We start from the raw sequence: 15,518 nt of genomic DNA, 5'->3' as shown, positions 1-15,518 counted from the left end.
TTTGTAATTTTATTTTGAATGAAGAAACAATTAGAAAAATCTGCCACAGATCTCTTTCAGCAATAGCTGAGCTTAGATTACAGCTAAAAGTTTCAAATCAACAAAGGCAGTCAGGCACTTAAAGGCTTTCTTAGTAAATACTTAAGAACAGCGTTATGCCTAACTACCATAATGCCTTTAAGGTCCCATTTTGAAGTGATGTAGTGGATGTTTCTATTTCCAACTCACAGATGACCCTTCCTCTTCAATTGATGTGCTTTTTGATACTACTCGCAACAAAATTTGTATTGCTCATGGTACTGAAAAAATACATAAGAACAACCAGGATCTGCAATGCTAGGCAGCATAAAAATACCAAGGCCAGCCTTAAAATGTTTACAGAACATCACATCATAGTTAGTATAAAACATATGTACTCTTTTCTACATCTGAATCACCATATAATTTGTTGTAATGAGTGGTTGTTCGTTTTCAGTCGCTGACTTTTCCAGCAACATTTAACAGAACTAATGCTAAAGCTGCCTCTGTCAGTTAGCACAATTTCTGACTTCAAGTGTTGTGCATTATTATTCCTCTATTGGTGAAGGGCCAAAATTTTGCAGCTAAATACAGCTTCACATCATTAGTCCTGGGGAAGTGTGGAATGCCCTAATTACTAAGAGGAAAATGAGCAGGTACAGGAAAATGGGCAGGTTCAGGAATAATGACTGTGTAACTAAGTGCAAAAGGGTCCCTTACATTCTTTGTTTTTCAGGTGTGCCACATCTAAATGACTTCATCCAGAAGGGCACGCTGAGAAATGTTCCTGTTTGAATAGCTGGGCCATAAGTAAATCCTCAGAAGCATAATAAAAAGCCAAATTCAGGGCTATAGTTTTCGCTAACATGTGACAAACTTGTTTGTGGTTTTGATGTTTAAACCTGCTTGACTGTTTAACTGGTTTGAGGAAGAAAACTTAGCATGTAGCATAATGCCCTCAGGGTATTTACAGGAAGAAAAAAAACCTTGCTTTTTTTTTTTTTAAATGAGGCAGTACGTATATCCTTCTGACTTATTTGGAACCTGCTGAATGCTCCTTGAAACAGTGAAACATTAAATGAAAAGTAAACCCTAATAAACACATTCAGCCTTCGCCATAATCGGGCAGCTTAGCAAAACGCAATGGACAAAAAAAACCCATTCTCCAAGATTTACACTAGCTACCCAAGGTGGTTAGCATTAGTGTTCTCCTACTGATTTAGAATCAAGTAGACTTGTATAATAAATACTTACGTTTGTAAAAACCCTGACAAAATCCTGATGTTTTGCATGGACGTCTTGCCAGCATCTGCTGAGTAAAATGAAGCGCTGCACGGAGCAGCCTGGAATTGGCAACTGTGTTCACCTTAGAGGCCAAAAACAAGTAAGCAGTCTAACAATAGATCAGGGCTAGAGAATTTAATTTCTAGAAAACATTTGTGTCAAAAGTCGTGTCATGCAAACTCGTATTCATGCCACCAGAATTAGATAAACCAGTTTCATGACTATTCTTCAGGAAAACACAAAGGGATTTGCATGCAGTGTTCAGTCTCACTGATTTTTCCCAAGTATACATGCCTACTAAAGAAGTATGCAAAGCAATAGTTCTTTCAAACAAGGCAGAATTCCACAGTACAAAAACAGAAACACAAACTCCTCTCAAGTTTCTTATGCCTACAGATAAGGGGAAAGCATTCCCTGTTTTGAAGCTTCAACTATTTTGCAACAGAGACATTTGTTTCAATAACTAAATGGAAATATCTAGATTGAATTTTCATTTATCAGTTGCCAGGTAACTTGCTGAGTATGATGCAAGCTGGCTCCAGACACTAAACTGAGCTTCACTTCAATCTGCACAGTTCCCTATTGATCTGGACTTTAGTGGTTCTGCCAGAAACCACTAGAAATCTCAAAGTAGTTTTTTTTTCTCCAGTGAACAAACAGTTTGCGTGCTGTGAGTGTCCCACAGTCAGACATCACTGTATGTTAGCTGATCAGCTCCTGCCTGGATTTCCCTTCACTGCCATTTAAGGTTGTGTTAGCCCACGTAACCAAGAGCACGTGTATGCTGAATATAAGCAAATGACAGATAATCTGTTAGAATCCAGGGTGCTGAGGGACAGAGTTCAGTCTTGAAATGTCAGAACAGAGAGCAGACATTGATCTTTTCCTCCTTGCTTCACAGAACCACTTGTATGTATGGATAATGCCTGCCTTGTGGCACAGGAAAATGGAGCAGTGATTAAATTCAGCTTTTTACTACTAACTTGTAATATTATAATATTACATATCATATATTATTATATGATATTATAATACTTCTGATATTTTTTTATTATCTTGTCACAGTATTATCCAACAAAGTGATGGCTTTGACAAAGTAAGAGAATAATTATCCCTTCTACTTCAAAGTAATCGTAAATTAATTTTGTTCTTGCAAAACTATATATTTGTCTGTCTTGTACCAATCTGTGATGGACAGCAGTCCATTTCCAGCCCAGCCACCATCTATACTGCCTTTCCTACTGCATCTACTAAACAGTTTCAGCAGGTTTGAGGTGAATCAGGAACAGCTAGAGAAATTGCCATTTCACTGGCCCCAAAAATGCTTCCTTCTTAATCTAATGCTAGCAAATGTAAAAAAAGATGAGGGAAGTGAAACCAGGTCTCTAACTACTGTTAACGACTAGGTAAAAATAGACTTCTATGGTTGAAAGCTTTGCTGCATGGAGGGAAAGGTAGGAGAAGATCCTATGACACTTTCCAGCACATCTGAATTGGTACTACTGTAACTAAATGCATGCAACTGGGCTATTTTTTATCACTGTCTACAAGCTGTTTATGAAATAAAAAGGTGTGGAGGAGTAAGACTACACATAAAAAATACTGCTTCTCGTATTGGTATCTCAGCACAATATAAACTGTGTTTCTAAAGCAAACAGATTAGTTCTGCAGTACAAAAGGGAATGAACCCAGCATGCAGTAACTTTCCATTGGACGCAGCTAGGAAAAAAAGCAGGGGAGTACAGAGTTAAAAAGTAGTTGCCCAGAAATAGTAATGATGAATGAAAACAGGTAATATTCAATTTGGGCAGACCAAAGATCAAATTAGTATCTCCCTATTGTATCTCCCTATTGATCTGTAATGCTTCAAAGGACTTAATATTTGTTTCAAGTATCATAGGAAAAAATTGAGGAAAGCATTAAAAAAGCATGAAGGAGACCTGTGTCTTCTTGAAGAGCACTGCTGTCAAACAAACGAAGGTTCCAGAATCAACAGAACATGGATTCAAATCCACCTCCAAGTGAATGGAATTAAAAGCCAAAAGTCAGCACAGAAATGAGAAGTTATGAAATGAAGAAATATTTAAGAGAAAAACAATACAATCCTCCTGATTAACAGTAGGAGAAAAAAGAAACATGCAATACCAATAAAGGAAACATTCAGTAACATTTTCTGTCCTGTACTTGGAAGGGATGAGGCTAGCCCACTGTAACACGACTGAATTATACAGCAAATTACACCTTGAAGACAGGCTTCAACCACTCCAGGCTGTACTCCTCTTAAGCATAAGCTATTGACATGAAATGAAAGGAAAAACCGACAAGATTTTGTGTTCTGTAGGCAATCCAGTTATTCTTTTTTCCCCCTCTCTTTAAACTATAAATAAATCTAAAAGTCCTTCTGCACATAAGCTGTTGCTGTAGGGAAAGAGGATTCACAGACCTATGGAGTTCCCTTTGTTCTTCATATTTCCCAGCAAGGCAAGATGTACGTATAGATGATACCTGTGTGCATTTTATTGTCACAAACAGTTTTTCTAAAAGCAGAAGTCAGGTACAGACCACCTGATCTCTGGGCACAAGTTAAAAACATTTCACACCATATAAAAATAGAGATCCTTTGTTCTCTTAACATGAAGATGTCATTGCACATTGAATGCTTTCACTGACACCACGATATTTTGCACATAAGTAACTGAAGTGAGGACTAAACAGGCTGCCTTGTTTTCTTCTGTTTTTTAAGAACACAAGCAATAGCTTGTTAATGGTTGCTTTTTTTTCAGTACAAAACACAAGGAAATACAGCAATGAGGACTCCCAAATTAGAAACACCATTACTAACTCCTCTTAGGATGCTTAATTCCTAACTGCTGTGAGTTATGTAAGTCACATACTATTAGCAGAAGAAAATGAGCACACACACAAGCCATCCAATTGTCCTTTTATATTTTTATTTGGTGTTAAGTAACTCCACAAGAAAACAAAATCAGTTACTCTGGTGTACGTGAAATCAGAACAATACAACCACTTGAAGCAAAAAGTAGAAACAAATTTCAGCCCAGGAATGGAAAACTGATACTTCAGTGCTATGGATATGCAATGCGCTTCATACCACAGTGCGGTTCAGCGTATGCCAACCTTTAATGCTTTTTGTTGTTGTTTTGTTTGTGTTTCTATCCATACAGAAAAACTAAAAACCACACTTCACTTCTCACTGAAAGCTTTAGAGCTTTAGCCAGTAAACTATGAAAACAAGTAAAGACAATTTGTTATTGCCCAAGCTCAAAATACGATTTTATTTTCCCCAAAGGTGCTGGAATTATTACATACCACAACGTAACTATAAGCAACACCTTTGTGATTTTTGAGCCCTTTCTTACCAAAGAAGCAGCTCTAGCCAAAATTAACTGAGCTGAAGTTTGTGTTTGAAATATGTCCATTTGGTCATTTCTTGCTCTTGAATGAAGTTCTATTCCATTCTTCACTGCAGTGATTTGAAGAATTTACGTGTAAAGTTCTTGTTTACTTTCATGTTACAGTTAACTAGTTCTCAGTGCAGGTGCTAAACAAGCTCTCAAGGAAGCTCCAGAAGAAAGTAAAATATATAAAAATCTCTCCAAAGTCTGCAAATAAATTAAGAAAAGAAACTGTAAAGTGTCAAAAGATTTGTTGTATAAATACAAACCCTAAAACATAGCTCAATAGGAGGACCAAAACAAAAGTCCCAGGGTAAGGACAAACCGAGCCAATTTTAGGTAAGGAACTCAACTAAAATGTTGCACAAAGTATGGCGTGGCTTTTTAACCACGCGTTTAATTCATATGCTATCAATTTAATAAAGGCAACAAAACCCAGTTATTCAGAAAACCTTCCTAGCACAGAACATATTTCAAAGCCAGTTCAGCTCACGTTTCAAACAGCTGTAGTTCTCGTGAGGTTTATTGCCTGTCAAAATTAATGGTTAAGCTTTTCAAGTCAATATTGGACTTTCTGCACTTTCTGATGTTATAGACATGCTGCTACTGTATAATTAGTTCTTCGTTGTTGGTTTTTAACTACGAGTTGGTGAAAACTAAGAGTGTTTAGTTTTGCAAATATTGCTCCTCCTGGCTTATACATTTTGCATAATGTGTTACAAGCACAAGGAGTTGATAGTTTTGTACAGATGCAACTTGACAATGTATTGACTTTCTAAGTTAACAAAATAAAATTGAAAAGCAAGTCACATAAAGCAACAGTCACTACTGCAATCACACATGTATGTTGTAAATCATCACTTTCCCTACCCCCACCCACCACACACGTAACTTGCCCCACACATTCTCTCAGAAACACAAAATGAACTACGAGATTTACTAAATTACAGCCACAACAGCAGCTAACTGCAGCAGCCACAGGATTTCTCTCAAGTGAAGCACTGACCCTTTGCATTTAAAACACTGAACACACTGAGCATTTTTGATAGTTTCAATCATTCAGGCTCAAATTCAGTCTCGAATGCTTTTGCAGGTTACAAGAACGCCATCATTTGCAACAAGACAAAATCCTCATTACTTGTTACAAAATTCAAAACAATCCACACATCACCCCAGTGGTTTATTATTTTTGGTGTTTCTTCTTTTCATACTGCCCTATGTTGGCAAGTTGCTAAAAAGGACAAAAAAAAAAAGAAAAAAAAGAAAAAAAAAGAAAAACCACATTGCCTCCATACCTACAAAAAATCCTTGGCTACTCCAGTTAGCAAAAATACAAACCATGGTAACCTCAGCGTTGGTTTGCAGGGGGGAGGGGGGAGAAAGGGAATCATAGGATAGAAAACACAGTTTCTGTAAGTCTCTAAAGCACAACCCTGTTGTTCCTACTTCAAAGTTATGAGATTTACTGAATGAAGACTGGACAAGTCATTCATGCTTTTCTCCTGCATTCAGAAAGGCACTGATAGATTACAGTGTTAAGTATTTATCTCCCGGTTCTTAAAGAACAAAGCCTAATGTGCCAAAAGCTAAAGTCTCTGAATAGCAGAAGTACTTGTAGACACTGCGATGCTAAGAAGATAGCAGTAGTGGTAGGGCTACAGTTACGAATGAAAATAACTGCAATTAAGATGCAAAAAAGCAGTGGTACTACTAAGACAAGCACATGCACATCCATTCTTGATTTAACAACACAATCTATTCTAGTTCAAATAGCCAAGAATTTAACAGTTTGGGGGTGAAAAAAATCTTCAACAGGACGGCTGTGTCCTCATCTATAAAATAAGCAAGAAGAGAAAGATAAATACACATCTGAATCCATTAACTGAAGAGGAAACTCAAGTTGTTGTTTTAGAGCTACAGACCCTCAAGAAGGATAGTTTTCCACCTCACGTTACTTTTAAATCATCCGTCCTACTCTGCAGTTTTTATAGTTGAGTTCGAGAAAAAAGCTCCTCCTCACACGGATCTGCCCATTCACTGCCACCTTCTGAAGCTGTGTCTTCAGAGCTGGAGCTATCGCTGGAGTAGATCTTCTTCCTGAAGCCATTTGGTTTTGCCTCAGCGTTTATATCATCTGCACATCTTGCTTCATAAACAGAAGAAACCTACGGATTTAAACTGACAGTGTTGATGGGGAACAATAAAAACCTTTGCTTTTTTTCTGGGCTGGTAAACAGTGGTAAATAGTAAATTGTACATGTTCAAGTGAAATGTCACAATTCAGGGTAAATTCTTCTCTTTCCTTAGTCCACGATATATTGACAACTACAGAACAGCAGGAAAAAACGTGGTAAGATAAAAATTATCTTAGGAATTTTAGGGCCCTTCAGGACTTGCATAAAACAGCAAGAGAATCAAAAGTAAACTTACAGTGAGTCATTATTGCACTGTTTGTTGTTTAAGAGAATATTGCTGTAAAAGCTGTGTCCAAATGCTGATAGTAAATGTTAAATATAATGAAAACAGTACAAATCTGATGAATTTTGTACAAAGTCCATACATTTTCACCTGAATCAGTAAAGCTACACCAAGCATGTCACAGTGTTAAATTTAAGTGCTTCCAAAAGGACATCAATAAGTGCACATAAACACGAAGGTCTTCCCTACAGCTAAAATTACCGTGCAGTCCATCAGCTTTTTATTTGCAGTAGGGACAGAACTGAGCATACATTCTATTTACTCCTTTAACTATTAGCCCTTTCTGGTTTCATGGTGCACAGGAGCCCACCCCACAGTTAGTGAAATCAGAAGCTGAGGAAAAAAGGCGTGTATGTTTAGCACACACAACAGATGAAAGCCAAGTATTCCCAGAGGAAACCAAATCTCCTTGGCTACTCGAAGTCCAACGTTCTGCACTCCATGGAGTTTTCAGAAGAATGCTTGAGATACAGAAGAGATTTAAAAAAAGACACAGAAAGGGAAGAAAAGCTTTCAAGGATTTTTGTAGGGACTTCATTTGAGGTCAGACTGAAAACTCTGAAGAACAGAAAGACACAGTGGCACACCCTTATAAAAATAAGGAGCTCATCCCCCAGTCCAGTGGCAAACTTACCATGTTAAAATCTAAAAGATGTTCCTCATCATTGGGTATTTCCTTTACATCTGCAAATTCTCCTACACCATTCTCTCCCTTGGCATTTGTATAACACTCTTAGAGTGGATGGGGAGTGTTCAGAGGAGGAAGGAAGGAAAAAAAAAAAAAGAAAAATTGAGGTACGCCATTATTTACATCGAGCCAAAATAACAGCATCTTGAACGCTACATCACACTCTTAGATCACTTAAACTGTGCTCATGGAGGATTCTAGTTTGACATCCATAAATAGCTCAAAGTAGTATCTTACTGAGGCGACATCCAATCTTTCCTGGATAACTAAACTGATGTTAATAATAATGCTGCTCAGTTAATGAAAACATCTGGAAAATACAGCACAAAGATGAAAAATTACTTTATTATCAACAGTTCCATACATTTCTCAATTCTGATACTGCACAGTGTTTCAGGTCATCTATATTTCTACACGCACACAAAATATAGTGCAGTCTGATACTGACAGAAGCTCAAAAATTGCGAATGAGAATGGCTGTAATTTGTAATTTTCCAGGATAATCTTCCATATATAATAACAGCACATATAAATACATATGGATTGCATGCATCAGTGTTCACGTGTATATAACTATCCATACAGGAAACTCCATATTTGTGAAGCAGTAACATTAGATCTGAGTATAAAGCTCTGGTTTTCTTAAGCTCAGTCTAAAAGACAAATTCCTTGAATTATTCAACTTCACACAAATTCTGGCACTGTATTAAGCAGCTTCTGGACTTTTTTTTTTTTTTTTTATTTAAACACTGCTTTCCTCTGATGAAATAAGGTAGTGAAACACTGAGACGATTTGTGAGTTCACCAGCAGATGTCAGCAGTAAGACGACACAATTCACTCACAGGAGTTAGAGGATTACTCTGCATAAAGTACATATTCACAGTTCTGAGTCACTGCATTTGCTATTAGACAGATAGTATCTCTGCAATTACCACCATGGAAAAAAAACTTGACAAGAGGACATTAAATAACTTCACTTTCTAAATACCAAGTATTTTTCCAGTCTGATAAGCCCAGGAGGCAAACCCTGTAGGCATGAACCCTTCCACAGCACAAACACATCTCTACAGCTGGGAGCTCATTAAGCAAAGAAGTTTCTGAAGGTAACCTAAACATGGTTCAGTTGGCTGTACTCTAAGGAGCACTCTAAAAATAATTCAGTAATAATTACTGGCTACTGTAATTCCAGACTATTAAAGAACAACATCTCTGATAAAAAGTTTCTTGCACTGAGTCTCTGAAAGCATCAGAGATCCATCAGTTCAGAATTATTATTCAGACTTCTAGCATTATTTAGCCTTCTTCCCAGAAAAGATAAACTGGCATGCAGCAAAATCCAGACCAAACAAAAAAGCTCTGGATTCTGTTGACAGAATTCCTGGCCTTTGGCCAGCTGTCAGATGTTACAAATATTTGGGAGGCAACAGAGAGAGCTGGAAGCACACCTGCTTTTGCCAGTGAGCTGCCTGCCACCAAGGCTGGGCTTAATGCTCAGCGTGGGACCAAAAAACTCCCAGACTGTCGCTGTGAATGGTGGCCAGGAGGCAGATCCCTCTGCTTCCCAGCTTGAGAGAAATTCCTCACATTCACCAAATAATTAGCATGCTGTTTATGCAAACCTATAAAAGGCAGTTATGCTTTTACATTCCGGTGAAAATGGGTTGCCTACACGTTGTACACATTGAAGCATTCAAAAAATGTCATGAAGTATTTTCAGAGTCAGAGGTTAACGCGTTCTGTGTAAAGCCAAATTCTGGAATTAAGTGAGTCACAAAATAGTAAGACTATTTTGAAAGCTCTTTCACTTAAGAACTAGTTAGAATCATGCCGGAGGTTTGACTGCAGATCTAACTTAGGAATCCCAGCTCTCTCTCAGATAATTTATTATAAAACTGTACTTCCTTTTTCTTGTGTTTGTTTCTGTTTAAATGCAAGTAGTAGTACTAACTCATCTGCAACAATTCAAATCCACAACAAAGACCACTTAATTCTAGCCCAGATGCAACAGTTCAAGCATGCACAGTTTCTTACCTTCACACTGTGACACAGGAAAAAGGGGAGAATAGAGCGCCTTTTCCCACCAGCACTGCTTTTCCTGGCTGCCACTCATTCTCTGCAGATCAGTATTCAATACAGAAAACTGTTTAGACAATAATCACGCTTCATTATGCCATAAATAACATACTTACATGAAAAGGAGGAAAGCGATGTGACAGTCAATTTGCTAGGTCGCATAGGTCACACCATTCAATTTCTAACACTAATGGGAAAGGACTGTCAAACTACAGCCATTACCTGAACTGCTACAGCCAGTACGAACCCGTTCAGAGGCTCCTACGTCACAGATTTAGAGCTGTACAAACCCAGAACAAAGCCACGAATTCCAGCTTCACACTTTACAATCTCAGTGAGAACACACAGATACCCAAGAGATGAAAAACGAAACAATCTTAGCCAACACGATAAATCATTCAGTGTAAAACAAAACAGAAGAAAGTAAACACAACCCAGCAAAACTGAAGGTCTGTATTCTGGAAGGCTGAATAAGCAGTACCATTACTATAAGAGCAGTAAGAGAATTAATGTCACTGTGAGGAAAAACTAGTTACAGGAGCTATTAATAAATTTGCTTATGCTAAAAATATTCACTAAAAATGCATAAATATTCTCCCCCACAACATACTGCAGTGCTAACTGAAGTTTACCAGGGCCTTTTCTTTGTGAAATACTGAAGGCTTGGTACGTGGGGACTTCCCTAGACTTATGACTTCATCTGTAACTCCACTCCCCCTTACAACGATGCCAGCTTGTAGCATCCCCTATAGATATTAGGTGGAATTGTTCTTACATATGGTAGCAATATTGCTACCAGCCGCTATGAAGTGCTAACAAATGAGTTTCAATGCTGAATATCTATCCAGTTCCCTCCTCTGTAACCCTGAAAACATCTGAGGATGGAAAATTATGGAGCCTCTTCTTCACAGAATCACCAACTCGCTGAGGTTGGAAAAGAGTTCCAAGATCACTGCCTACCAACGATCAGTATCTCCCCACTTTTTGTTCCTCTTTAATCTACTGCAAAATTATGAAGCCATAGAACCTGAACTCACAAATTGCTATTTCTCAAAAAATGGAAGTCTTTCTCAAACCAACTCAGGAGTGCCACAATGACAGCACCTTCCAGATGAAATTCTTTTCCCCATGAAATTCTCCTGCAACAGACACTGAAATGATCATGCTTTTTCCCATCACAACACTCTCCTTTCAGAATAAACCTCCAAAAGCAAGAACTCCAACTCTAGAAAAAGGATTTCTGAGGAAATAAAGCCATAGTCAAAAAAAAAAAAAAAAAAAAAAAAAGCCCAAAAAGCCCAAGGGTTTTTGAAGCAGAATTTAACAGGAAATACACACAGGTAGAAATAAATGGAATCAGAAAAATAAAATCATCACTCTGCTGCTGACTACAGACAGAGATATCTAAACTGCACCAGCACTACGCTTTATTAACTTCAGAGCTCTCATGCTGCTGATGTCACACCTGCACTCCTATCTCCGTGTGATGTGCTGGGTGAAGCACAGCAGGTTACAAACAAAGCCAGCTTCAGACTGGCAGGGTTTCACGAGCTACGGCTTCCTTGTTTCCTGGGCTGAGCCACCATCAGAGCCGACATGTCTGCGTCAGGAAGGCAGCTCAGTGACTGCTGCTGGCCAGCTCTGCTCCTCATCCTGCCAGCCTTACCCCAGTATCACAGGTGTGAGAGGAAACAGGGAAGAGAAGCAGTCCAGCAGGGCAACAGCTTAAGCTGTGATCTGGTGCTCCTGGCCCTGCGATGATCCTCATGGAATGACTTCTAAGCCAGCTTTAAGGTCTGATGTCTAAAACTAAGGGATATTTGTAGAAAGATCTGCTACCAATACTAAATCCAGCCAGGGTTTGTCTTCAGGAGAGGATGAGGGGCAGGAGCTGCTGTCTATACGTCACTGAATTAAACCATTTCTTCCTTTCATTGTTTAGATGTTTAATACAACTGCAGTTTGTCAGTAAACATTAAAAAACAATTTAGCATTCTTTCTTTTAAAACTACATTTTCAGCTTATACCTCCCTCCCCTTTCTTGTACGCACACTTCCAAAAAGTTGTTTTAAATTTTCCAGTCACTCATCTGAACAGCTGTTATTCTCAAACTGTACCAGCATTAGACACTGCAAGGGGCTGATTTCCTCTCTAAAATCATTCATATTATTTTACTTTTCTCTTGAACAGAGTTCAAAGCTAACAAGGCAAAACCACGTGCAATGGCTGCTTCACTCCCAGCCTTGCTGCAGGTCTGGGAGAAGACTGATGGTTTCCTTCTTGCATTTTACAGCTAGAAAACTCAGGCTTTCCTTAGAGCCTCTGGCTAAAGATATGTAAAATCACCTGAAGACTTCAGAACTCACAAAATGACTACAACACTGCAGTTATGCAAGGTTCACCTGTCCCCTGCTCTGGCCAAGTCAGTCACAGTTTTCTACTAATTTGCAGTAATTAGGGTCAGAATTGCAGTTACATATAAAAACTAAAACTTCAATTATTTTCTGCATGCTTCTGTTTCTGTCCCTCACTTGCTTCTCCATACAACAACGGAATAAAATCCTGTTAACGTTTGCTATTGTTTGCATAACAGCATGAAAGAAGAATGAATCTCCAAAATTTTAACTAGCATTTATATACTCTTCATTGGCAACCTGCTGACATTTGCTCCTTCCAACGTCATTTTATGTCTGTCCCAAATAAAACTTGCTCAGAAGTTCACGCAGCAGCAGGGCTATCTTTAGTCTTTCATCTAAAATTTCAAATGAAACCTCTGGTTTCTGGAACATCAGTACCAATACTTTCTAGAGAAATAAAAATATTCTTTTTTTTTTTCCTTCTAAAAATTCTCATGCTGTTTCAAAGATCTAATTACAATGAAACAACTCTGCAGTTCAACCAATGCAGCAAACATGGAAGATCTTCTGAGTGTAAATAGATAATGGCCACCTTGCAGAGCTAGGATCATGATGCAAGTGCAATCTAGTGTTTTGCTAAGGGTACAGGTGAGCAACCTCCACAGACAGTTTTCTCCTATGCTGTCTACTCTGTACATGAAGTTGCTTTCTCCATCTCTTCTATTTACAGATGTGAGAAACAGCATATATAGCAGCTTTCCAGATCAGATAGTAAGACTGAGACCAAGATGTGATGGAACACACTTGGTTTTTGCCTGTTAAAACTTTGACCTTTCCAAGCACTGTGTGTATTTAGTTTGTTAATTATTTCCATATTTCTGGTTAAAGGTTGTAATTGAAGTTAGTACAACAGTGATTCTAACCACAAATCTAACAGTGTTCAGCTCCATATAAATAACGTTTTGCCCAAGTATGGAAATATTACTGCCAATTATCTGAAATTCTTTTTAATAGGCCACTGTAAGACCACTGTAAAAGAAGGAAAATACAGGCAGCTAAGACTTCTTTGACTACATTTTTTTTATGAATACAAATGGAAAATTACGCAGAGATAATTCAACCTGCTGTTACAAAAATCAACACAAACACTGCATGCATTTGAGCAGGATTTTTGCATTCTTCCCAGCTGTTTTATCCATCTACTTTCTACAAATATATATATTTTTTGCTTTTATGGGTGCAAAAACATGACTTGCAAGTTTAATTTATTCAATTCTCTGCCTCTCTTCAAGACTTCTAGGCAATAAAGATTTGCAAACCATGACGTCCAAGCTCACAAAATGTCTCAAACACAGGGCATCTTCATATACATAAATATATACAACATGAAACAAGTGAGCTGACAAACACAAATAATTTAGACGTCACAGCAGCAATGAACCCATGGAGTCCCATTCCAAAAGATGATATTCAAATTATACTTCATCAGCTAGTCTGGGAACATACATCTGGCTGTGCTAGTTACAAAGGAAGCCAAGTCTAAGCTGTATATTCTTAAAGCCCGTCAGAGTTAAAGAGAGTTAAAGCAGAGTTTACAGAACAAACACAACTCCTTCCTTATCTTCTGTCACTGCATTCTCCTTCAAGTTTCTCTTTTTTTCAGATGAAACCTCCTCAGTTCCACCACTATTTTCAGAAATGGTGAACTTTGGGCTGCACTTTTCAGGTTACCTTCTTTCAAGAAAGATGACCAACACTGGGCACAGTGCTCCAGCTTGCCGAGTTAAATACGAATACCCCACTACTCCAATCAAAAAGTACCTCAGCACATCTCAGAGGCCAATTAAGTCACAAGATCCACGAGCACTGACGTGATTTTGCTAATCAAATTCCCTCAGCCCATGGGCACTTATTAGCACGTTCAGACCTCAGAAGTATAGTAACAACCCAACAGAACCCACAAGTTCATTATGATAAGCATTCTTAGGGCTCACCTACTAAATTAGAGCCCATGTAACATGTATTGATATGAGTTTCAGTGTTATTAATGTCAGGCACCATTAACAGGGCATACTTACCCATAACTCCACAGCTAAATGGTAAGAGCATTTACCTGGAAGAACATGGACTGTACCTCAATGTCCTCTTTTTTTTTTTTTTAATTAAATCTTAAGACAAGGTATATAATACAATTTTAAAGAACTTCAGTGTGAGTTATTGGCACATTCCTGCTGTAAAACATGCTATAATCCTGAATGGAGTGCGCTAAATAAGGGAGGAAGGAAACTCAGCCAGATTCTTTTACATTCTTGTAAATAGGAGGTATTGAAAAATGTGTTTGCACATGTACATAATACAGGTTTATGTGATGCAAAACCAATTCATCCACCATTACATCATGATCTACATTAGTATTTTCAAGTTCATTACTTAGGCAAAACACTGGAGATACTCATATCTCAGAACACAACTCAAAGATTGTTAGATAACAATGAGTTAAACAACACATTTAAATATTATCGTAAGTCAATAAAGTCTCATTTAAAGAATCCCTTAGAAAAACTGACTGCTGCTAATCATACCCTCCCCTGCATATCTGTGGGGTGTCAAGAAGGAATGTCTCTCCTAAATGATTTTAGTTATACATTTTTTTACATTGATTTTAACACCGATGAGAATACTGCTACTCCTAACAAGAAACAAGTTCAAACAGTCTAACTGTATGACACTTGCACCCTTGCACACAAAATAATCATCATCTTTACTACAGCTTGCTGCATAACCAATACATTAAAATCTGCTGCCTTACTGCCTGAAAACTTTTACTTATAGATTTAACTTCAATAAATTTAAATGTGCTCTCAAGTTAAAAAGCCAATTACCATCAGATATGCATTAACTGCTCTTAGACAAGCCCAGAGTGCACGTGCACTCTCTTGAGACACACTATATATAGGAAGGCTAGCTGACCCAGTCTTTCTGGGTTTAAACTGTAATCAGGCTCCTCAAGTCTCCTAGGAAGAGCTTAATTTCAAACCAAATTGGAGTCTAGACCGCCAAAAGTGTATGACCTGAGAACGGGAAGCAGTTAGCTTTACTCTTGTGACAGAGAATATAAGGAAAACAGAATACTAGAAATTTCTGAGCAATAATTGGTACCAGTGCTTTTTTCAAGGCTTGTAGCTATCATAAACTTTGAAGCC

General features: G+C 38.0%; 1 protein-coding gene across 4 annotated transcripts in view; it reads right to left on the bottom strand.

Moving 5' to 3' along the window:
* Positions 1–4,231: 4,231 nt before the first annotated feature.
* KIAA0232 (KIAA0232 ortholog) overlaps positions 4,232–15,518 on the bottom strand; it is a 61,760-nt gene continuing 50,473 nt past the window's right edge. For 3 of the 4 annotated variants that reach the window (XM_048942843.1, XM_048942844.1, XM_048942845.1), the window contains 3 exons: positions 9,917–9,998; positions 7,831–7,928; positions 5,941–6,883 (listed from right to left, as the gene is read on the bottom strand). In XM_048942843.1, coding sequence (XP_048798800.1) covers positions 6,704–6,883; positions 7,831–7,928; positions 9,917–9,998 — 360 coding nt within the window. In that variant the 3' untranslated portion in view covers positions 5,941–6,703. Of the gene's footprint in view, positions 6,884–7,830; positions 7,929–9,916; positions 10,026–15,518 lie in introns of all 4 variants that reach the window. The other variant, XM_048942846.1, reaches the window with a different exon arrangement.

This window comes from Lagopus muta, chromosome 4, assembly GCF_023343835.1.
Source record: "Lagopus muta isolate bLagMut1 chromosome 4, bLagMut1 primary, whole genome shotgun sequence".
NCBI lineage: Eukaryota > Metazoa > Chordata > Aves > Galliformes > Phasianidae > Lagopus > Lagopus muta.
The sequence above is the reverse complement of the archived record's forward strand: the minus strand, read 5'-3'. Positions and strand labels throughout refer to the sequence as shown.